Genomic DNA, 25,346 nt, shown 5'->3' with positions numbered 1-25,346 from the left:
GGACTCCTGCACGCTAAGCCAACACTCTACCACTGAGCCAACCGGCCAAGGCCAGAGACCACATTTTAACCAACTGAGATACTTGGCCAGTCCTTTATTTTTTTCATATTTTCTTCTTTTTTTGTGTGACAGAGAGTGAGAGACAGAGAGAAGGACAGATAGGTACAGACAGGAAGGAGAGAGATGAGAAGCATCAATTCTTCGTTGCAGCACCTTAGTTGTTCATTGATTGCTTTCTCATATGTGCCTTGACTGGGGCGTTACAGAAGACCAAGTGATCCCTTGCTCAAGTCAGTGACCTTGGGCTTCAAGCCAGCGACCATGTGGTCTTGTCTGTGATCCCACACTTAAGCCAGTAAACCCGTGCTCAAGCTGGTGAGCCCACACTCAAGCCAGCTACCTTGGGGTTTCGAACCTGGGTCCTCTGTGTCCCAGTCTGACATTCTATCTACTGTGCCACCACTTGGTCAGGCCATACTTTCTTCTTTTTAAAATGTCATTAGGAATATACATATGTGCTTTTAAAGCTTTGTGCCATTTACATTTTTTTCAAATGGTGTCTGACAAAACCAAAGCACTACGCTCTTTCTGCCGCCATTCTCCAGAGTAGGTTAGAAGTGATGCATAAACACACCATTTTAAGGAAGCCACAGTGGTAGATTGAGGCGGGGCTATGATTTTCCCAAAGTAAAGTAAGTATGGAGGCAGAAGCAGAACTCGCATATCTCCTGAGTCCTGGTGTGATGCTCTCAAACCCAGAGCTGTGCCGGCTACTCATCTGCATTGTCCCTCCCTCACCTTCCTTCCCTCTCCTTTTCTCTCTTTTTTCTCCTCTTTGCTCACATGCTTTCCTCTCCTCTCTTCTCCTTTCCTTCCCTCTTTAGGTTGTTTCTACCGGTGGCAACTGCGGATAAAGCTGGCAGCTCTCCCTTACCACGTCCAGTTCAGTCTTCTCCAGGACATCCACCAGCATCTCAATCTTTGTCTTGTCGTTGAAGAGAAAGTCGTCGTCCACCCAGAGAACATATTTGGTGGTGACCTGAGATATGGCCAGGTTCCTACCAGCAAACCAACCCTGTCAACGGAATGGGGTTGGGTCAGTGGTTACCGTTAGAATAATCACCTGGGGAGCTTTCTCAAGTCCCAATAGCCAGGCAGTACCCCAGACAAATCAAGTCAGAACTCGTGGGAGTGAATCCAATACACTGAGATTGAGAACCTCTGAGTTAAAGGGAGTCCATGTCTCAGAGACACTGGAAGAAGGACAGCAACTTTCTGCATTTCGGGACGATGCTCTAACCAACCGAGCTATCCGGCCAAGGCAACAGCAACTTCCTGGATCAAAGACTGAAAGACTAGAGAGCCCTTCCTTGGCCCTGAGGCCACTATGGATGGGTTGAAGTCCTTTTCCTAGAGTCTCTGTCACTCTCCTTCCATTTCCCATTATGTTGCCTGGAAGATGTTAGAAAGTGGGACACTTTGGTACATATAGTATTCATTTCCTTCTATGTGTCCTCGTGAGGAGACGGACAGAGAGAGCCAGTCCAGCCTGGGTGGAGTCGAAGGGGTGAGAAGTTCCTCTGCTGTTGGATTCACGTGTCAGGAACCCTTGGGATGTGAGACACCTCGTCACTGAAAAGGACCTCAGTCAACTTCCACACAGAGTGTGAAGAAAGGCTGAATTTGGTGTCAGCGAGGGGACTCAGAGGAGTCTTGCCCCTTTCCACTCCAGGACCCTGCTTCCTTGGGAAGGTCACTGAAGCAGCCTCATCCAGGACAGAATCTGACTTTGAGCCCTCTTGTCCCAGGACCCAAGTGTCTCCCATCTGGGAGGGACATACCTTCCCAAAGGGCATGATGTAGTACTCCACATGGCTGTCATTAATTTTCAAAGGCTCCTTGCTGTCGTCAGCCACGATCACAGTCAAGTCTGGATAATACTCACGAACACTCCGGAGCATTGTCATAAGCTTGTGGGGGCGAAGGAAAGTTTTGGTGGCAATGGTCACAAGGTCTCTGAGTTTCCTCTCTGGTCAAGAAAGGGTGGATGTCAGAGTACTGTCTTTTGGGAAGACTCACTGTCTTATCTTGTATTGTTCTGGTGGTTTCTTTCTTTCTTTCTTTTTTTTTTTTACAGAGACAGAGTGAGAATCAGAGAGAGGGATAGATAGGGACAGACAGACAGGAATGGAGAGAGATGAGAAGCATCAATCATTAGTTTTTTGTTGTGACACCTTAGTTATTCATTGCTTGCTTTCTCATATGTGCCTTGACCATGGGGCTACAGCAGACCAAGTAACCCCTTGCTCAAGTCAGCGACCTTGGGTCCAAGCTGGTGAGCCTTGCTCAAACCAGATGAGCCCGCACTCGAGCTGGCAACCTCAAGATCTCGTACCTGGGTCCTCAGCATCCCAGTCCGACACTCTATACACTGCGCCACCTCCTGGTCAAGCTCTGGTGATTTCTTTAGAGCACAACCTCTCAGTGTTTGTGGACTTCATGCTTCACTAGGTGTTTAATAAGGGTTTGTTTGTTGGGTTAGAAAATAAATATATTTATATATGCCTATATTCCTTGCAGCATTATTCACAGCAGCCAAGACAAGGAAACAACCGAGGTGTCCTTCCTTGATAGACAGATGGATAGAGAGATGGTACATACATACAATGGAATACTACTCAGCCATAAGAAAAAAGGAAATACTGCCATTTCCGACAACATAGGTGGGTCTTGAGAGTATCATGCTAAGCGAAATAAGTCAGATGAAAAAAGTCAAGAACCATATGATATCATTCATATGTGGGATATAAAACCGAAAGCAACGAATGAACGAACAAGACAAATAAACAAAAACTCATAGATGCAGACAACAGTACAATGGTTACCAGAGGGAACCCTATAAGCTTTGTGGATGGTTTGATTCAGAAGAACAAGCCTTAGATGGTGTTTCCATCTTAGATCTAAAGCATGGAGGAATAGCAGGAAGCCACACCAACAGGAAAACTGTGTATGATGTAAAGCGGAGAACCTGGCCAAGGTGACAAGGCAGACTAACTCAGCTCTGCGGCAACAGTGGTGTATCTCTGCAGAGAACGCCATGTATCAGGCCTGCTCAACTCAGAACTGTAATAAGAAAGTGACTGATCAGCCCTGGCCAGCTGGCTCAGTGGTAGAGCCTTGGACTGGTGTGTGGAAGTCCCAAGTTTGATTCCCAGCCAGGGCACACAGGAGAACTGCCCATCTGCTTCTCCACCCTTCTCCCTCTCCTTTCTCTCTGTCTCTCTCTTCCCCTCCCTCAGCCAAGGCTCCATTGGAGCAAAGTTAACCCAGGCGCTGAGGACAGCTCCATGGTCTCCACTTCAGGCACTAGAATAGCTCTGGTTGCAGTGGAGCAACGCCCCAGAAGGGCCAAGCATCACCCCCTGGTGGACATGCCGGGTGGATCCTGGTAGGGCGTATGCAGGAGTCTGTCTCTCTGCCTCCTTGCTTCTCACTTCAGAAAAATACAAAAAAAAAAAAAAAAAAGAAAGAAAAGAAAGAAAGTGATTGATCAACAGAATAGATTATATCACCATGAGAAGTGTGACTGAATTTTCTCATTTCAAGTACTACATGATCCTGTTGGAAATATTGCCGATTTTCAAGAGTATCAGTGGGTCACCTGTTTCCAGAAATCTGTGGAGGCCATCCTCTGACAAATCCCTGCTTATCTTGAAAATTTTAAAGATCAGAATGAGGCCCTGACTGGTTGGCTCAGTGGTAGAGCATCAACCGGGTGTATGTATGTCCTGGTTCAATTCTCAGAGCACACAGAAGCGACCATCTGCTTCTCCACCCCTCCCCCCTCTCCTCTTTCTCTCTCTCTTCTCCTCCTACAGCCATAGCCTGATTTGTTTGAGTGCACTGGCCCCAGGAGCTGAGGATGGCTCCCTGGAGCTTTGTCTCAGGTGCTAAAATTAGCTCAGTTGCGAGCATGGCCCCTGGTGGCAGAGCATAGCCCCAGATGGGCAGAGCATCAGCCCAGGACGGGCGTTGCCAGGTGGATCCCAGTCAAGATGCATGCAAGAGTCTGTCTCTCTATCTCCCCTCTTCTTCACTTGGAAAAGAAGAGAAATAAATATATAAATAAATAATCAGAAGGAGCAGGCATTTGAGAAAATTTTCCAGAATGCTACCTTTTGATCTTTTGTATTCAAATCAGGGTCAACCTGAAGACCTACAATGATGAGTCTCAAATTAAGACCATTGTGATGGACGTGAAGCCCATGGACTACAGAGCATATAGCAGAAGACAGATCACGAATATCAGGAGAAACATAGCAATGTGAGAAGATCAGTGCTCACTAGGCAGAAGTTTGAAGATAAAGAGCTGAAGTAAAATTGATTTCTTCTCACTTCCTGTATAACAATTTCACATTAGCTACACAGTGCCTAGAGCCTCTTTATGGTAGACTAAGCAATTTCCTCTATGTATATCTTGAAGCCCATTGGTAGGCAAAGGAGAATGTGCTCAGAGGGCTGTGGTGTAAACTGTCAGACCTCAGAGATCAGCTGGCCAGTAGTGTAGTACCAGTCATTCTCTCTCTCTTCAGGCTTTTGTCAGTTTGGTTAAGATTTCATTATCTGCCTGACTACGCAGTGGCACAGTGGATAGAGCGTTGGACTGGGGTGCGGAGGACCCAGGTTCGAGATCCCGAGGTCGCCAGCTCGAGCGCGGGCTTATCTGGTTTGAGCAAAGGTCATCAGCTTGGACCCAAGGTCACTGGCTTGAGCAAGGAGTCACTCGGTCTGCTGTAGCCCCACGGTCAAGGCACATATGAGAAAGCAATCAATGAACAACTAAGGTGTCGCAACGAAAAACTGATGATTGATGCTTCTCATCTCTCTCCGTTCCTGTCTGTCTGTCCCTGTCTATCCCTCTCTCTGACTCTCTCTCTGTCTCTGTAAAAATAAATAAATAAATAAATAAATAATAAATTATCAGTTTTAAAATAAAAATAAAAAAGATTTTGTTATCTTTGTACAAGAATTATGTCATAGGTAATGGACCCTAAATCTGCAGACAGTGAAATATTAGTAATTTTTTTCATATTGATTTTGAGAAAGAGGAAGGGAAATGAGGGAAGGAGGGAGACAAAGAGAAAGAAGCATCAACTCGTTCCACTCAGCTGTGCACCCCTTAATTGCTTCTCTTCGGCGCCCTGACCTGAGCTGGAACTGGCTACCTGGGGGTCAAGACGATACCCTTCGGATCAAACCGGCAACCTTGGCACTCCGGGATGATGCTCTGTCCACTGTGCCATCAGACACACACAAAAAATAATAATAATTTTAAGCAGTTTTCATATTTAAATATTCTCACTTTAGCCTGAACAGGCAGTGGCGCAGTGGATAGAGCGTCGACTGGGATGAGAAAGGACCCAGGTTCGAGACCCCGAGGTCGTGCCAGCTTGAGCGCGGGCTCATCTAGCTTGAGCAAAACCTCACCAGCTTGGACCCAAGGTCGCTGGCTCCAGTAAGGGGTTCCTCAGTCTGCTGAAGGCCCGCAGTCAAGGCACATATGAGAAAGGAATCAATGAACAACTAAGGTGTCGCAATGAAAAACTGATGATTGATGCTTCTCATCTCTCCGTTCCTGTCTGTCTGTCCCTCTCTCTGACTCTCTCGCTGTTCCTGTAAATAAATAAATAAATAAATAAATAAATAAATAAATAAATAAATACATCATTCAAAAAAATATTCTCACTTTATACCTTTCTTTGTTTCATATTTTCTTTTTTATATGCATGATTCTGTTACTTATTGCTTTAAAGATTTTAGACATTTTCTTTTTTTTTCACAAGCAAAGAAAGAATATACTGTTTATTAAAAGAAAGCAAGGGAAACAAAGGGCTTTTCCCTTCAACACCCCTCCTATTTCACTCAGCTTTAATCAAGAAATGAAACACAAATGCAAGGGATGTGTACAGGCAGAAAAAGTGTGTATTCACCAACCAAAATGCAACATTAATTGAAGTGAAAACTAAATCAATGAGTTTTAATTGCCTGGATATCCGTGGGGGCCGGCAAGTCAGTTTATCAGCCTTCTTCAGAAGAGACAATTTTGATTAATATCTTACCCATCTGACTTGGTCTATTAAACCCTGAAAGAAGGATATTTTTCAAAAGATAGGTCTTTGGCCTGACCAGGCAGTGGCACAGTGGGTGGAGCATCGGACTGGGATGCCGAGGACCCACGTTCGAGACCCCGAGGTCGCCAGCTTGAGCGCGGGCTCATCTGGTTTGAGCAAAAGCTCACCAACTTGGACCCAAGGTCATTCTTGAGCAAGGGGTTACTCGGTCTGCTGTAGCCCCACGGTCAAGGCACATATAAGAAAGCAATCAATGAACAACTAAGGTGTTGCAATGCGCAATGAAAAACTAATGATTGATGCTTCTCATCTCTCCGTTCCTGTCTGTCTGTCCCTGTCTGTCCCTCTCTCTGACTCTCTCTCTGTTTCTGTAAAAAAAAAAAAAAAAGATAGGTCTTTGATTAGTAATTGTGCCCTATTTCCATCCCGAGCATTAACAAGTCTGTGGCACCTTTAGAAGGAGAGTGCCTCTGAATTCTAGGGTAACACGCTTACCCAAGTTCCATACAACCACTTCTTGGCTCTCCCTCCTGATAAGGAACCCAAGTTGTGAAGGATTCACCACTGGAGAAATAGAAACTAGTTATAAAATTTATTTCAGCCACCGCCTGGTCAGGCTTAAAATTATTAAAGATCAATGTTAAGAACCAGAAGGGGGCCATGACTTCAGATGTATTTAAATGTTATAAAAAGCACCTGACCGGGCGGTGGCGCAGTGGATAGAGCGTCGGACTGGGGCGTGGAGGGCCCAGGTTCGAGACCCCGAGGTCGCCAGCTTGAGCACGGGCTCTTCGGGTTTGAGCAAGGTTCACCAGCTTGAACCCAAGGTCACTGGTTCAAGCAAGGGGTCACTCGGTCTGCTGAAGGCCCGCAGTCAAGGCACATATGAGAAGGCAGTCAATGAACAACTAAGGTGTCACAACGAAAAACTAATGATTGATACTTCCCATCTCTCTTCATTTCTGTCTGTCCCTATCTATCCCTCTCTCTGACTCTCTCTCTGTCACTGTAAAAAAAACAAACAAACAAAAACAACCCTTAAATGTTATAAAAAGCATAAAAGAATGCTATGAACAATCTTATGACAGAAAACTGGCAATTTTATGTCAAATGGATACTTCTATAGAAACATTTAAAAATGGACTCAATGTATATATATATGGATCAATAACCATTAAAGACACAGAATTTTATTTTAAAAATTGACTCAATGTATATACGGATCAATAACCATTAAAGACACAGAATTTTATTTTAAAAATTCTCCCCTTCCTCTCACTCCTTCCCATTTACATTCCCACTCCTAATCCCTGACACCTACCTTGCAACTCAGACTCAAGGACCAGATAAGTTTTAACAAAAGTTCAAGAGATATGCCTGACCAGGCAGTAGTGCAGTGGATAGAGCATCAGACTGGGACACTAGGACCAAGGTTCGAAACCCCGAGGTTGCTGACTTGAGCACAGGCTCATTGGCTTAAGCATGGGCTCACTGGCTTGAGTGCAGGATCTCTGGCTTGAGAGTGGGATCATAGACATGACCCCATGGTCGCTGGCCTGAGCCCAAAGGTCACTGGCCCAAGCCCAAGGTCGCTGGCTTGAGCCCAACGTCACTGACTTGAGCAAGGGGTCACTCGCTCTGCTGTAGCCCCCTGCCCACCATCAAGGCACATATGAGTAAGCAATCAATGAACAAGTAATGAGCTGAAACAAAGAATTGATGCTTCTCATCTCTCTTCCTTCTTGTCTGTCTGTCCCTATCTGACTCCCTCTGTCTCTTTCAAAAAAAAGTTCTCTGTCAAAAAAAAAAGTTCCAGCCCTGGCCGGTTGGCTCAGCGGTAGAGCGTCGGCCTAGCGTGCGGAGGACCCGGGTTCGATTCCCGGCCAGGGCACACAGGAGAAGCGCCCATTTGCTTCTCCACCCCTCCGCCGCGCTTTCCTCTCTGTCTCTCTCTTCCCCTCCCGCAGCCAAGGCTCCATTGGAGCAAAGATGGCCCGGGCGCTGGGGATGGCTCTGTGGCCTCTGCCTCAGGCGCTAGAGTGGCTCTGGTCGCAACATGACGACGCCCAGGATGGGCAGAGCATCGCCCCCTGGTGGGCAGAGCATCGCCCCTGGTGGGCGTGCCGGGTGGATCCCGGTCGGGCGCATGCGGGAGTCTGTCTGACTGTCTCTCCCTGTTTCCAGCTTCAGAAAAATGAAAAAAAAAAAAAAAAAAAAAAAAAAAAAAAAAAAAAAGTTCCAGAGATATATAATTTTTACTTTATTACAATTCATTTTAGAAAATAAAAAAAGTTTCCCAAGTCATTTTATGAGACTTGCATAATGTTGATAACAAATTAAGCAAGGACATTACAGGAAAAGATAGTAATAGTTTGGAAAACAGATGCAAAAATCCTAAATAAAGTAGTAGTAAATTTAATTCAGCATTTAATCAAATAATGCATTGCAATCAAGATGGACTTATTCCAGTAATGCATGGATGTTTTAGCAGTAGCAGATTAATCAATATAAATCACTACATGAAGCCAATTGAAGGGGGAAAAATTATTTCAAGATACAAATAAATTACCTGATAAAATTCAATACCCATCCATAATAAAAACTCTTAACAATGAAATGGAAAACAGAAGTAGAAACAGAAAAATACTTAGCAATAGAAATAGAAGGAAAGAAGGAAACTTTCTTACCCTGATAGATCTACCACACTCCTACACAGCAACCATTAGTGGTGTAACATTAGAATATTCTTCTCAGTCAGGAACAAGCAAAATTGCCTGCTACCACTGCTACTATTCAACACTGTCCTGGAGAGTTTAGCCGAATGCAATAAGACAAGAAAAAGAAAAGACTTATAAGGATTGGAAAAGACAAAAATTATTTTTCTAAGAGACTTTATATGTAAAAAATAAGTTACCAATAAGAGTGCAACAAAGCTGTTGTTTATTAGTTCAACATTCAAAAATTACTAGTAACCTTTATACTAGCAACGACCAATTAAAGTGTAGAAGAAAAATATACAATTCACAATAACAATTAAAATATAAGGTACCTGCCCTGGCTGGTTGGCTCAGTAGTAGAGCGTTGGCCTGGCATGCAGGAATCCCAGGTTCGATTCCCGGCCAGGGCACACAGGAGGAGCGCCCATCTGCTTCTCCACCCCTCCCCCTCTCCCTTCTCTCTGTCTCTCTCTTCCCCTCCCACAGCCAAAGCGCCATTGGAGCAAAATTGGCCCGGGCACTGAGGATGGCTCTATGGCCTCTGCCTCAGGTGCTAGAATGGCCCTGGTTACAACAGAGCAACGTCCCAGATGGGCAGAGCATCGCCCCCTGGTGGGCATGCCGGGTGGATCCTGGTCAGTGCATGCAGGAGTCTGTCTGACTGCCTCCCCGTTTCCAACTTCAGAAAAATACTATATATATATGGTACCTAAGGCTACATCCAATAAAATATATGTAATTCCTTTACAAATAAAGTTACAAAATAAATTGCTGAAGAACTTATGGAGACTATAATATGGAGAAGTATACCTAACTCATTGTTAGAAGTATTCAACTTCATAAAGTTATGAGTTCATCTTTAATTAATATATAAATTCTATGAAATTCTTGTTACGAATTTCTTTATGATTTGGGCTCACGAGGCAAAAGACACACCAGATTCAAATAACTGGGCAGAGGGCTGAAACTCTTAGGCGGAACCAGCCCCGAGAAACAGCGCCACTGCATATTTATTGAGTTCCAAAAGCCACAGCTCAGCAGATAAAACTAGAAAGTTACACAAGCCTTTTTTTCTCATCCATTTCATCCCCTACCCTGCACGTCTACTGTTTCGTTTCATGAACAAGGACACAAGAAGAGTCAGAGTCCCAGAGCTTATCAATCACAAAGGACATCTGGTTCTTGGAGGCATTCCTCCAAGAATCCTGCGTACACGCATTCAAGTAACCCTGGCCAATGTCTCTTTATGGCCAATATACTCCAAGATCTCTTGTCTCCAATTAACCCTTGCTCTGCAGTTAACTGCCATTTATATTGGTGCAGGGTCGTCTCCTACAAATTCTAATCAAAATCTCAAGGGATTTTAAAGGATCTTAATGAGCTGATCCTAAAATTCTAATGGGAAGAGTAAAAGACCAAGAAAAGCTTTATATAAGAAAATTTTGTAAATGAAGTACATTCCTCCCAAAGTACAGGATTTATCCGCACTAGATAGAAAACTTATTATAAAGCATATTAAAACATTATGATATTAGCCCAATGATACAGATCAGAGCAACCTGACAAAGCCCAGGTTCTGACTCCTGCACATAGCAACCTTGGTGTATGACAGAGTGACTCTAATATGATCCAGGGAAGAGGATGGGCTCATATGGTGTTAGGGCAAAATTTGCTGTTCATACACCAAAAAATTAGATCCTCATTATATGACACACATAAAAATAACTTCTAGGTAGATCAGATATCTCATTTTTTTATTGATTGATTTTAGAGAGAGAGAAGAAGGGAGGGAGAGAGAGAAACATCAATGTGTTGTTCCACTTACTTATGCATTCATTGGTTGACTCTTGTATGTGCCTTGACTGGGGATGGAACCTGCAATCTTGGCATATTGGGCCAACATTCTAACCTCTGAGCCACTCAGCCAGGAAGGTCAGATATCTAAGTGTGAATGAAAACAAATATGTACATCTTGGCAAAAAGTACAGAATATTTTTCTGGCTTTAGTATAAATAAGAATTGATTTTTTTTATTTTTAGAGACAGAGAGAGAGAGTCAGAGAGAGGGATAGGGACAGACAGACAGGAATGGAGAGATGAGAAGCATCAATCATTAGTTTTTCGTTGCGCGTTGCAACACCTTAGTTGTAGTGGAATAATCCATTGCATGACCTTGGATGGGAACACAGCCAACAAGAAAAGAATGTTTTGCCAAGAGAATTGTTTTGTGACTTGAAGGCGGGTCACTGAAACAGGTCTATGTGACTGAAGGCAGTTGCTGGCCTTTTCTCAGTAAAACATTCTCATAAGATTTCTGTACTTTCCAAGGTTATCATCCCTTAAGATAAGGAGAGGAATGTTGTGGGATCCATAGAAGCAATAGCAATTAATACCTTCTGATATTATATTGTTACTAAGCTATCTTGCAGGTGCACTCCCTGTATCTTTAAGTAAAAGTTACACTTGATGTTATGCCAATTTCTCAGTAAACAAGCTTTTTGAAGTCTTGTGAATAAAATTAGGACACAGCGCAAACTCGGGGCCATTTATTTGCCTGAGCGAGCGGTGGTCCTTTGCTAGTCCTTGATCATTTCGTCTGCTGATCTCTCTCTCTGCGCCCCCGACTCACAACAACATTTGGTGCCTACCGTGGGCCTTAAGAAGAGATTGGGAACAGATGGAACCCCAAAAGGATAAGTTGGACGCGCTGTGTATGTGAAACTTTCGGGTAACTAGCAAAGTCATGGGAAATTCCCATTCATTACGGGACAATTATGTACAAGTTTTAAAACCCCTTTTAAAAGGGTCTGGGATTCAGATAAAAGACAAGGTGTTGTTACGTCTTTTAAATGCTGTTCAGAAAGATTGTTGTTATACTCCTGAACACTGTAATCAATTGAATTTGAATGTTTGGCAACAAGTAGGAAAATCTTTAAGCTGTGTTCATCAGCACAGAGATCCACTTGATGCTAAAATGTGGGCTGCTTATAATCTTATTGCTACAGCCCTTGGACCTTTGCAATCAGATGGAGATTCTGTTAAAGACTTGAGTGAGCTTATTTTTAATGAGCCTGAAGAATTTGATTCAGCACAGAATGAACAGAATAATGACTTGGACAATACTGTCTCTGCTTCTGAAGTTACTGATGTTAATAAAATTCAGCCATCCACAGGCTTTCATCCCTCTTTCTTAAAAAATGAGGGAGCCCCTATGGATGATGTTGCCTGTCTAAAACATTTATTAAGTAAACTACAATTTACACTGGAACAACAGGAGAATGGAAATCAGTATACTGCTTATCCTGTTCAAAAGCAAGATATATGTGAGCCTATGGCTCCTCCAATTCAAGGTAAAAAATTAATTGGTACTGGCAGGGGAAGGATTTTTCAATTCCCTGAAATCTCTGAAATGCAACAGGTACTTGTGCGTCATGATGATTTAGAATCTAATTCTAGTAACTTTTCTGCATCTATTTTTTTCAATTATTCAACAGCCTTTTCCTCTTAATGCTCCAGATCCTGGGGGAGGGCATAACATCCAATTTGACCAAACTGAATTTACTTTCTTAAAGCTAGTCAAACAATCTGTTGGGTGACGTCACGGAAATGGCGCCGTGAGAAGCGCGTCCGACAGCTCTCCCCTAAATCACAACAAATTTATCAACTAGAAACAGAAAAATTTATCCTCGGAGCATTCCGGAGTTCCACACAAACTGAAAGCAAAAGGACTGTTATCACTTGAATCTGAGAGACGAGGATGTGGAGGAAGCTACCGCAGCGACGCTCATTCAAGCCGCCAGGGAGTGCGCCCGCGGTGACTCAGCCCATATACTTGGGAACCGCAAGCCGCCGCGAGCGGCCAACCGCGAGCCGCCGCGAGCCCGCGAGCTGCCGCGAGCCCCCGCGAACCGCCACCGCGAGCGGCCGCCACGAGCCGCCGCGCGCGCGCCCGGTCCGGTTGAGCACTGCTGACGTTCCCAGCGGCCCGCACACTGCGAGTGGGGGTCGCCGGCCACCGGTGCCCGGAGCGCCCCATTTGCGCGCGTGCCTTGGGCATTCCACGCGCCCAGGGCGCCCTACTGGCCCGCACACCCAGGGGGCTCCATTATCCTGCGCCTGGTGCGGTCCAGCCGCCAGCGGCGGGGCGATTGGGAGAGGCTTGGGAGATTCTCTCCGTGGGCGGGGCACCTCACCCAGCCATTCAAGCTAACAATCAAGCGTTGGGGGAGGGGTGCGCGCAGGCAGCCTAAAATACCTTCGGAAACACAGCTGCGACCCAATCACTGAAATTAGCTTAACCCATAAAATCTGCGCACCCTCGGTCCTAATTGATAAGATCTCTCTCAGTTCAGCGATCCAAGACAAGAGGCGTGATATTTTTTAGTGCCTCTCCGTAAAGGGGCGGGGGCAACTTCTGATTGATAGAGCCTCCATATTCAGGGATAAACGCTAACAAGAAGGACTTGGCAGATAATAAGGTCTATACTACACTAGTCGTAAGCAGAGACTAGTGCCTCTTCTTCCCTGCAAAAACAGGCTACAAAGTGTGGAAAGCCTGGGTTGAGAGGTCCAACTAAATGATAGGTGCTGAACAGTCACCTTGACAACAATTGACTCCCACCCCCGCCTGATTACACTGGAGGCCCTGACTCTCAGAGCCTTTCCCAAAGCCTTGCACTGAGTGGGGATAGAGTGGGGATTTCCCAGCTCTTTGAGCCTCTTACTCCCCAGGCAGAAGCAGTTGCAGCCTTATAGCTGGATCACCAGGCTGCTAATTCAGAAAGGGGGGACTAGGAGAGAGAATCCAGGAAAGCAAACTCTCTCATCGTTGGACCCGGCAAACGCCAACAATCCTTTACTTCCAGCAAGACTAAAGCCAATTATATGACATTGCCATAGAATCCCATCAACTGCAAATCCCTACCTAAGAGTGACACAGGGGCAGAGCCTGGGGTACAGAGTCACCGACTAGGAAGAGGGAGAGAAAAGAAAAAGGAAGAAGTTAACCTCTCAAAATCAAGAAAAACCCACAGACTTTACAACTTGATCCACTAATTTTTTGTTGTTGTTGTTGTTGTTGTTGCTTGTTTCTTCTATCTTTTTGCCTTTATTTCCTCCACCTCGGTCCTTCTATTCTCTGCCCATCTTATGCTTCCCCTTTCTTGAACTACACTACCCATGAGTGTTGCATTTTATTTTTCTTCTTCATCCTCACCCTCCTTTAAGGTTATACTCCAAAACACTTAACTCTCACTCTCTCCTCTTTTGTTTTTTTTTTTGTCTTGCTTTATTTTGTTTTTTTCTCCTCCTATTTTATTTCTTCCTTCGTTTTTCTCTTTTTCTTATTTTTTCCTTTCTACTCGTTTTTTCTTTTCTCATTTTACTTTCCTCCCATATAATCCTCAATCATGAACAAATTAGTTAATTTGGGACTCAAGGCTTTTTTTTGGTTTTATTTCTCTTTTTTGCTTTTGTTTTTATTTTTTTTTTCTCTTGTTTGTTTATTTTTGTGGCATTTTGGGTCCTCCCAACCCAAGGTCTCCATTGTATTTAGTCTTCGCTCCACTTAATACAACAGATTTTTACTTATTATTTTTATTTTTTCTTCTTTATTATTCTTTTTTGGTCCTTTTTTCTGATTCCCTCTTATCCCTCTCATTATATCTCTTAGTTGACCATCACTTACAAGCAAATCATCTTATGCTTGTCTAAGATTTTCTTCTTTTTTTTTTTTTTTTTTTTTTTTTTTTTTTTTGCATTTAGTAGGTCCCTACTCCCTTTTTTTGCCCCTTGAACTCTTCACCCCAAATTAGGCCCTCCATTATAGGCACGATATTTCCCTGAGGAGGGGAGAGGAGGGAAAGAGAAGAGAGAAAAAAGGGGGAAATAATAAATTATTACTGTTTTTTTTTTGTGGGGTGTTTTACCCTTTTTTTTTTTTTTTTTTTTTTTTACTCTTTATTAATTCTAATTAGTGCTATCAATAAGACCACCCTCAGATGCCGATAAGAAAGAGGAAATCGAATATTATGGATACAAAAGAAAGAGAGGTAACACAAATAGATGTGGAAAAATCTATGGAGAAAAGACTTAACATATTGGAAGCCTTGGAGCTAAATGACAGAGAATTTAAAATAGAAATCTTAAAAATACTCAGAGATATACAAGAAAACACAGAAAGGCAATATAGGGAGAACAGAAAACAACTCAATGAACACAAAGAATATATTACCAAGGAAATTGAAACTATAAAAACAAATCAAACAGAAATGAAAAACTCAATTCACGAGCTGAAAAACGAGGTAACAAGCTTAGCTAACAGAACAGCCCAGATTGAAGATAGGATTAGTGAAATAGAAGATAAACAACTTGAGGCACAACAGAGAGAAGAAGAAAGAGACTCAAGAATAATAAAAAATAAGAAAGCCCTACAGGAATTGTCTGACTCCATCAGAAAGAATAACATAAGAATAATAGGTATATCAGAGGGAGAAGAGAAAGAAAATGGAATGGAGAATATACTCAAACAAATAATAGACGAGAACTTCCCAAGCCTGTGGAAGGAACTAAAGCCTCAAATTCAAGAAGCAAACAGAACACCAAGTTTTCTTAACCCCAACAAACCCACTCCAAGGCACATCATAATAAAGATGACACAAACCAATGACAAAGAAAAAATTCTCAAGGCAGCCAGGGAAAAGAAGAGTACAACATATAAAGGAAGGCCTATTAGATTATCATCAGATTTCTCAGCAGAAACTCTACAAGCTAGAAGAGAGTGGACCCCAATATTTAAAGCCCTGAAAGAGAGGAACTTTCAGCCAAGAATACTATACCCATCAAAGCTATCCTTCAAGTATGAAGGAGATATAAAAACATTCACAAATACAGAAAAGATGAGAGAATTTATCAACAGAAAGCCCCTACTCCAGGAAATACTAAAGGGGGTTTTCCAACCAGATTCAAAGAACAAAAGAAAACAACACCACAAGTAACAGCTCCACCAAGAACACAATAAAACCAAACTTAAACTGTGACAACAAAGGAAAAAAAGGGGGGAGAGGATGGAGATTAACAGTAGCAAAGGATGATGAAGTGCAGAAATACTTATAAGATAGGGTACTACAATGAATATGGTAGGTACCCTTTTCATTACTTAATGGTAACCACCCTTAAAAAAACCACCACAAAAACACTTGACTTAAAAAAGGTAGCAACAGAGGAAAGAAGTATGGAACACAAACAAACAAAAACAAATGATAGAAAAACAAAAGAGAAGAATCAAACTAGATACAAAACTAACAGAAAGCAATTTATAAAATGGCAGTAGGGAACCCACAAGTGTCAATAATTACACTAAATGTAAATGGATTAAACTTACCAATAAAAAGACACAGAGTAGCAGAATGGATTAAAAAAGAAAATCCAACTATATGCTGCCTACAAGAAACACATCTAAGCAACAAGGATAAAAACAAATTCAAAGTGAAAGGCTGGAAAACAATACTCCAAGCAAACAACACCCAAAAAAAAGCAGGTGTAGCAATACTCATATCTAATAATGCTGACTACAAGACAGAAAAAGTACTCAGAGACAAAAATGGTCATTTCATAATGATTAAGGGGAAGTTGAATCAAGAAGACATAACAATCCTTAATATATATGCACCAAACCAAGGAGCACCAAAATATATAAGACAGCTACTTATTGACCTTAAAACAAAAACTAACAAAAATACAATCATACTTGGAGACCTCAATACACCGCTGACGGCTCTAGATCGGTCATCCAAACAAAGAATCAATAAAGATATAGTGGCCTTAAACGAAATACTAGAACACCTGGATATGATAGACATCTACAGGACACTTCATCCCAAAGCGACAGAGTATACATTTTTCTCTAGTGTACATGGAACATTCTCAAGAATTGACCATATGTTGGGCCACAAAGACAATATCAGCAAATTTAGAAAAATTGAAATTGTACCAAGCATATTTTCTGATCATAAAGCCTTGAAACTAGAATTCAACTGCAAAAAAGAGGGGAAAAAACCCACAAAAATGTGGAAACTAAACAACATACTTCTAAAAAATGAATGGGTCAAAGAAGAAATAAGTGCAGAAATCAAAAGATATATACAGACAAATGAAAATGAAAATACGACATATCAGAATCTCTGGGATGCAGCAAAAGCAGTAATAAGAGGAAAGTTCATATCACTTCAGGCCTATATGAACAAACAAGAGAGAGCCGAAGTAAACCACTTAACTTCACACCTTAAGGAACTAGAAAAAGAAGAACAAAGACAACCCAAAACCAGCCGAAAAAAGGAGATAATAAAAATCAGAGCAGAAATAAATGAAATAGAGAACAGAAAAACTATAGAAAAAATCAATAAAACAAGGAGCTGGTTCTTTGAAAAGATCAACAAAATTGACAAACCCTTGGCAAGACTCACCAAGGAAAAAAGACACAGGACTCAAATAAATAAAATCCAAAATGAAAGAGGAGAGATCACCACAGACATCATAGAAATACAAAGAATTATTGTAGAATACTATGAAAAATTATATGCCACCAAATACAACAACCTAGAAGAAATGGATAAATTCCTAGAACAATACAACCTTCCTAGACTGAGTCATGAAGAAGCAGAAAGCCTAAACAGACCAATCAGCAGGGAGGAAATAGAAAAAACTATTAAAAATCTCCCCAAAAATAAAAGTCCAGGCCCAGACGGTTATACTAGTGAATTCTATCAAACATTCAAAGAAGACTTGGTTCCTATTCTACTCAAAGTCTTCCAAAAAATTGAAGAAGAAGCAATACTTCCAAACACATTTTATGAGGCCAACATAACCCTCATACCAAAACCTGGCAAGGATGGCACAAAGAAAGAAAACTACAGACCAATATCTCTAATGAATACAGATGCTAAAATACTAAACAAAATACTGGCAAACCGAATACAACAACATATTAAAAAAATAATACATCATGATCAAGTGGGATTCATCCCAGAATCTCAAGGATGGTTCAACATACGCAAAACGGTTAATGTAATACACCATATCAACAAAACAAAGAACAAAAACCACATGATCTTATCAATAGATGCAGAAAAGGCTTTTGATAAAATACAACACAATTTTATGTTTAAGACTCTCAACAAAATGGGTATAGAAGGAAAATATCTCAACATGATAAAGGCCATATATGATAAACCATCAGCCAACATCCTATTAAACGGCATAAAACTGAGGACTTTCTACCTTAAATCAGGAACAAGACAGGGTTGTCTACTCTCTCCACTCTTATTCAACGTGGTGCTAGAAGTTCTGGCCAGAGCAATCAGACAAGACAAAGAAATAAAAGGCATCCATATCGGAAAAGAAGAAGTAAAGCTATCACTTTTTGCTGACGATATGATCCTATACATCGAAAACCCGAAGGACTCCACAAAAAGATTATTAGAAACAATAAACCAATACAGTAAGGTCGCAGGATACAAAATTAACATACAAAAGTCCATAGCCTTTCTATATGCCAACAATGAAATATTAGAAAACGAACTCAAAAAAATAATCCCCTTCACGATTGCAACAAAAAAAATAAAATACCTAGGAATAAACATAACAAAGAACGTAAAGGACCTATATAATGAAAATTACAAAGCATTGTTAAGGGAAATCGAAAAAGATACAATGAGATGGAAAAATATTCCTTGTTCTTGGATAGGAAGAATAAATATTATCAAAATGGCCATATTACCCAAAGCAATATACAAATTTAATGCAATTCCCATCAAAATCCCTATGAGATTTTTTAAAGAAATGGAACAAAAAATCATCAGATTTATATGGAACTATAAAAAACCCCGAATAGCCAAAACAATCCTAAGGAAAAAGAATGAAGCTGGGGGCATTACAATACCTGACTTTAAACTATATTATAGGGCCACGATAATCAAAACAGCATGGTATTGGCAGAAAAATAGACACTCAGACCAATGGAACAGAATAGAAAGCCCAGAAATAAAACCACATATATATGGTCAAATAATCTTTGATAAAGGGGCCAACAACACACAATGGAGAAAAGAAAGCCTCTTCAACAAATGGTGTTGGGAAAACTGGAAAGCCACATGCAAAAGAATGAAACTCGACTACAGCCTGTCCCCGTGTACTAAAATTAATTCAAAATGGATCAAAGACCTAAATATAAGACCTGAAACAATAAAGTACATAGAAGAAGACATAGGTACTAAAATCATGGACCTGGGTTTTAAAGAACATTTTATGAACTTGACTCCAATGGCAAGAGAAGTGAAGGCAAAGATAAATGAATGGGACTACATCAGAATTAAAAGTTTTTGCTCAGCAAGAGAAACTGATATCAAAATAAACAGACAGCCAACTATATGGGAACTGATATTTTCAAACGACAGCTCAGATAAGGGCCTAATATCCAAAATTTACAAAGAACTCATAAAACTCAACAACAAACAAACAAGCAATCCAATAAAAAAATGGGAAGAGGACATGAACAGACACTTCTCCCAGGAAGAGATACAAATGGCCAACAGATATATGAAAAGATGCTCAGCTTCATTAGTTATTAGAGAAATGCAAATCAAAACTACAATGAGATACCACCTCACCCCTGTTAGATTAGCTATTATCAACAAGACGGGTAATAGCAAATGTTGGAGAGGCTGTGGAGAAAAAGGAACCCTCATTCACTGTTGGTGGGACTGTAAAGTAGTACAACCATTATGGAGGAAAGTATGGTGGTTCCTCAAAAAACTGAAAATAGAACTACCTTATGACCCAGCAATCCCTCTACTGGGTATATACCCCAAAACCTCAGAAACATTGATACGTGAAGACACATGTAGCCCCATGTTCATTGCAGCACTGTTCACAGTGGCCAAGACATGGAAACAACCAAAAAGCCCTTCAATAGAAGACTGGATAAAGAAGATGTGGCACATATACACTATGGAATACTACTCAGCCATAAGAAATGATGACATCAGATCATTTACAGCAAAATGGTGGGATCTTGATAACATTATAAGGAGTGAAATAAGCAAATCAGAAAAAAACAAGAACTACATGATTCCATACATTGGTGGAACATAAAAATGAGACTAAGAGACATGGACAAGAGTGTGGTGGTTACCAAGGGTGGGGGGGGAGGGAGGACATGGGAGGGAGGGAGGGAGAGAGTTAGGGGGAGGGGGAGGGGCACAGAGAACTAGATAGAGGGTGACGGAGGACAATCTGACTTTGGGCGAGGGGTTTGCAACATAATTTGATGACAAAATAACCTAGACATGTTTTCTTTGAATATATGTACCCTGATTTATTAATGTCATCCCATTACCATTAATAAAAATTTATTAAAAAAAAACAAACAAAAAAAAACAATCTGTTGCTACGTATGGACCTCAGTCCTCATATGTTCAAGGTCTGATCTCTTCCTATTGTAATAATCATTTAATCATTCCTTTGGATTGGGATTTATTTGCTAGTACGGTTTTGGAACCAGGACAATATTTACAATTAAAATCTTGGTGGAGAGAGGAGGCTTTTCGAATATCTCTCATGAACGCCAGAAATAATCCCCCCGGAGTTACTTTTGAAATGCTCATCAGCATTGCAAAAATCGGCAAAGCTCATTGGTGCTTATGCAACTGTGGGACAACAAACTGGTTATACTGATGCTGTTATAGCTCAGATTAGATCGCTTGTCTTAAAGCCTAGATGCAAATCACTGGAGATGAAGACAAGGAAGAAAAGCTTGCAGCTTTACATCAGTTGATACAAACTCAATTAGAATTAGGACATATAGAAGAATCATAAAGTCTTTAAAATCCTCTAGTCTTTGTAATAATAAAATAAATAAATACTAATTTTCTTTGATGTTTTAGCTACAATCCTCTGAGCTATCACTTTGTTTCTTTCTTAATCTTTGCCTAGAAACTGAGGCAGGGGACATGTGTTGGATCTGACTATAGAAAATATCCCAGCAGCTGCCAAAAGAATTTTCTTGGGGAAATTTTGTTCAGTCTCATCCATCGTCAGTCCCTCTGTCAGAAAATGCCCTGATTAAAATCACGCAGGCATCTTTCTAGTCTGACTGTGCTCTGAAATCCCGGGTTTCTCTTTGGTTTGTCTGGTCTGGTTTGTCTGATTCTAATTTCTGTTTAGTTTTTGTTTGACGTTGTCTAAAATGTGATTTTTAAGGCCTGAATTGTGTTTACATACAAAGATTAAAAATGCCGACTTTTATATTGAAAAAATAGTTTCATCCATATATTTTTTGCTTTAAAATGAGAAATTATAAGGAGCACTCATTTAAATTTAAATTGAATAGAATATGGATCCTTAAGACTTGCTAATTTGGTTAATACATTGTAAGGTATATTCAAAGTTTGAAATCAAATAAGAATTCAAGTATTAGGATTAATTAAAGTTATATGTTATACTTGTGTTTCTGTATTGAAAAATTGTCTTGTTTATGTGTAAAATATGCTCAAATTTGTAAAACTAAGGAATTAAATAAAATTAAGTCATTTTAAGAATTTATCTCAAGTTGGCTCAGCGGTAGAGCGTCGGCCTAGCGTGCGGAGGACCCGGGTTCGATTCCCGGCCAGGGCACACAGGAGAAGCGCCCATTTGCTTCTCCACCCCTCCGCCGTGCTTTCCTCTCTGTCTCTCTCTTCCCCTCCCGCAGCCAAGGCTCCATTGGAGCAGAGATGGCCCGGGCGCTGGGGATGGCTCTGTGGCCTCTGCCTCAGGCGCTAGAGTGGCTCTGGTCGCAACATGGTGACGCCCAGGATGGGCAGAGCATCGCCCCCTGGTGGGCAGAGCGTCGCCCCTGGTGGGCGTGTTGGGTGGATCCCGGTCGGGCGCATGCGGGAGTCTGTCTGACTGTCTCTCCCCGTTTCCAGCTTCAGAAAAATGAAAAAATGAAAAAAAAAAAAAAAAAAAAAGAATTTATCTCAAGCTGCTTCAGACAGTTGGCTGCTTGTAAGGCAACATCCTGAAAAAGGAGGCACTGAGGAAAGCGGGAGTTTAGTTCCTCTAATGCCCTATAATAGACTGAACAATACAAAAGACTTTTAGATATAGAAGCTGATGCATCTCTTATTACTAAGCAACATTAGTTTTCTTTTTAGCCCATTTAGGCAGTAGTCACTAAGCTGCATGGCTTAGGAGAAGTCCTAACAAAGCTCTAAAATTTCTTTTACAATAGGAAAATAACAAGGGTCATTTGGCCTCTGATAAAGAAAAACATTTATCTTATAAATAATTAAAACAGCAACTTTTTAAATTACAGTCTAAACTTTCTGACAAGGAGTTTTTTATATTCACTATGACCAAATTTCTGTCAAAGCTCTTAAAGAGTTAAAAACGGCTTGCTCCCAGTATAAAACTAACTGTCTTTATATGCAAGAACTGCTATTCTCCTTATGGACTCTGAATGTTTTATTTCAAAAAATTTAGAAATGTTAGCTTGGACTGTTCTTTCAAAAGCGAAAGAGTTACAATTTATAACTTAGGAAAATCAAGCTTGTATTCCAGCTAATCAAAATGCTAATGCTGCCCAACCAGGCAGTGGCGCAGTGGATAGAGCGTCGGACTGGGATGCGAAGGACCCAGGTTCGAGACCCCGAGGTCGCCAGCTTGAGCACGAACTCATCTGGTTTGAGCAAAAGCCCACCAGCTTGAACCCAAGGTCGCTGGCTCCAGCAAGGGGTTACTCGGTCTGCTGAAGGCCCACGGTCAAGGCACATATGAGAAAGCAATCAATGAACAACTAAGGTGTTGCAACGCGCAATGAAAAATTAATGATTGATGCTTCTCATCTCTCTCCGTTCCTGTCTGTCTGTCCCTATCCTTCTCTCTGACTCACTCTCTGTCTCTGTAAAATAAATAAATAAATAAATAAATACTAACCTTTACACAAGATGAACTTTTTAAATGGACAGTTTTCTAATTTACAACAGCAATGTAGACAAAATGTAGGGGTGAGGATTTGCTCTTATTTCCACAGATATGGGACTAGTAGATACCTTCCAGAAAATTGAAGCCTCGGCATAAGTTGGAAATAGAAAAAAGGGAAATTTGACAATTAAATAAACTTACCTAGGAGGCAAAATTTTTTTTAATTAAGATTAAGACTTCAAAAAACATCTTTGACTCTGTTTCTAGCAATGCTAGCTGTTGTGTCTATAACAATAAGCATAACTAACTATTCTTACTAAGTTTATATTACTTAAATAAGCAATAAGCAATATTGAATAGTCAGACACTGTATCAACATTATGTAAATCAACCTTTAGAAAAAATTCGTTAAAAATATCTTCAATCTTTAATAATCCATTATATAAATGACATATTAATAGCTTATAAAAATAATGCTGAACTTTCAGTCATCCTTAAAAATGCTTCTGAAGCAATACTTCCAAACACATTTTATGAGGCCAACATAACCCTCATACCAAAACCAGGCAAGGATGGCACAAAAAAAGAAAACTACAGACCAATATCTCTAATGAATACAGATGCTAAAATATTAAACAAAATACTAGCAAATCGAATACAACAACATATTAAAAAAATAATACATCATGATCAAGTGGGATTCATCCCAGAATCTCAAGGATGGTTCAACATACGTAAAACGGTTAACATAATACACCATATCAACAAAACAAAGAACAAAAACCACATGATCTTATCAATAGATGCAGAAAAGGCTTTCGATAAAATACAACACAATTTTATGTTTAAGACTCTCAACAAAATGGGTATAGAAGGAAAATATCTCAACATGATAAAGGCCATATATGATAAACCATCAGCTAACATCATATTAAATGGCACTAAACTGAAGGCTTTCCCCCTTAAATCAGGAACAAGACAGGGTTGTCCACTCTCTCCACTCTTATTTAATGTGGTACTAGAGGTTCTCGCCACAGCAATCAGACAAGACAAAGAAATAAAAGGCATCCATATCGGAAAAGAAGAAGTAAAGGTATCACTTTTTGCAGATGATATGATCCTATACATCGAAAACCCCAAAGAATCCACAAAAAGACTACTAGAAACAATAAGCCAATACAGTAAGGTCGCAGGATACAAAATTAACATTCAGAAGTCAATAGCCTTTCTATATGCCAACAATGAAACAACTGAGAAGGAACTCAAAAGAATAATCCCCTTCACAATTGCAACAAAAAAAATAAAATACTTAGGAATAAACATAACAAAGAATGTAAAGGACTTATATAATGAAAACTATAAACCATTGTTAAGGGAAATTGAAAAAGATATAATGAGATGGAAGAATATACCTTGTTCTTGGCTAGGAAGAATAAATATAATCAAGATGGCTATATTACCCAAAGCCATATACAAATTCAATGCAATTCCCATCAAACTTCCAATGACGTTTTTTAAAGAAATAGAGCAAAAAATCATCAGATTTATATGGAACTATAAAAAACCCCGAATAGCCAAAGCAATCCTAAAGAAAAAGAATGAAGCTGGGGGCATTACAATACCTGACTTCAAACTCTATTATAGGGCCACGACAATCAAAACAGCATGGTATTGGCAGAAAAATAGACACTCGGACCAATGGAACAGAATAGAAAGTCCAGAAATAAAACCACATATATATAGTCAAATAATTTTTGATAAAGGGGCCAACAACACACAGTGGAGAAAAGAAAGCCTCTTCAATAAATGGTGCTGGGAAAACTGGAAAGCCACATGCAAAAGAATGAAACTGGACTACAGTTTGTCCCCCTGTACTAAAATTAACTCAAAATGGATCAAAGATCTAAACATAAGACCTGAAACAATTAAGTACATAGAAGAAGACATAGGTACTCAACTCATGGACCTGGGTTTTAAAGAGCATTTTATGAATTTGACTCCAATGGCAAGAGAAGTGAAGGCAAAAATTAATGAATGGGACTACATCAGACTAAGAAGTTTTTGCTCAGCAAGAGAAACTGATAACAAAATAAACAGAAAGCCAACTAAATGGGAAATGATATTTTCAAACAACAGCTCAGATAAGGGCCTAATATCCAAAATATACAAAGAACTCATAAAACTCAACAACAAACAAACAAACAATCCCATAAAAAAATGGGAAGAGGATATGAACAGACACTTCTCCCAGGAAGAAATACAAATGGCCAACAGATATATGAAAAGATGCTCATCTTCTTTAGCTATTAGAGAAATGCAAATCAAAACAGCAATGAGATACCACCTCACACCTGTTCGATTAGCTATTATTAGCAAGACAGGTAATAGCAAATGTTGGAGAGGCTGTGGAGAAAAAGGAACCCTCATACACTGTTGGTGGGAATGTAAAGTAGTACAACCATTATGGAAGAAAGTATGGTGGTTCCTCAAAAAACTGAAAATAGAACTACCTTATGACCCAGCAATCCCTCTACTGGGTA

The 25,346-nt window shown here is 40.5% G+C and overlaps 1 protein-coding gene across 6 annotated transcripts in view; it reads right to left on the bottom strand.

Annotated features, from left to right (window-relative positions):
• The window catches only part of B4GALNT2 (beta-1,4-N-acetyl-galactosaminyltransferase 2 (SID blood group)), a 62,886-nt gene that overhangs the window by 4,486 nt on the left and 33,054 nt on the right, over positions 1-25,346 (bottom strand). For all 6 annotated transcript variants that reach the window (XM_066263878.1, XM_066263880.1, XM_066263875.1 and 3 more), the window contains exons 8-9: positions 1,842-2,029; positions 935-1,075 (exon numbers count right to left, since the gene is read on the bottom strand). In XM_066263878.1, coding sequence (XP_066119975.1) covers positions 935-1,075; positions 1,842-2,029 — 329 coding nt within the window. The remainder of the gene's footprint in view (positions 1-934; positions 1,076-1,841; positions 2,030-25,346) is intronic.

The sequence above is a fragment of the Saccopteryx bilineata genome, chromosome 2 (assembly GCF_036850765.1).
Source record: "Saccopteryx bilineata isolate mSacBil1 chromosome 2, mSacBil1_pri_phased_curated, whole genome shotgun sequence".
NCBI lineage: Eukaryota > Metazoa > Chordata > Mammalia > Chiroptera > Emballonuridae > Saccopteryx > Saccopteryx bilineata.
The sequence above is the reverse complement of the archived record's forward strand: the minus strand, read 5'-3'. Positions and strand labels throughout refer to the sequence as shown.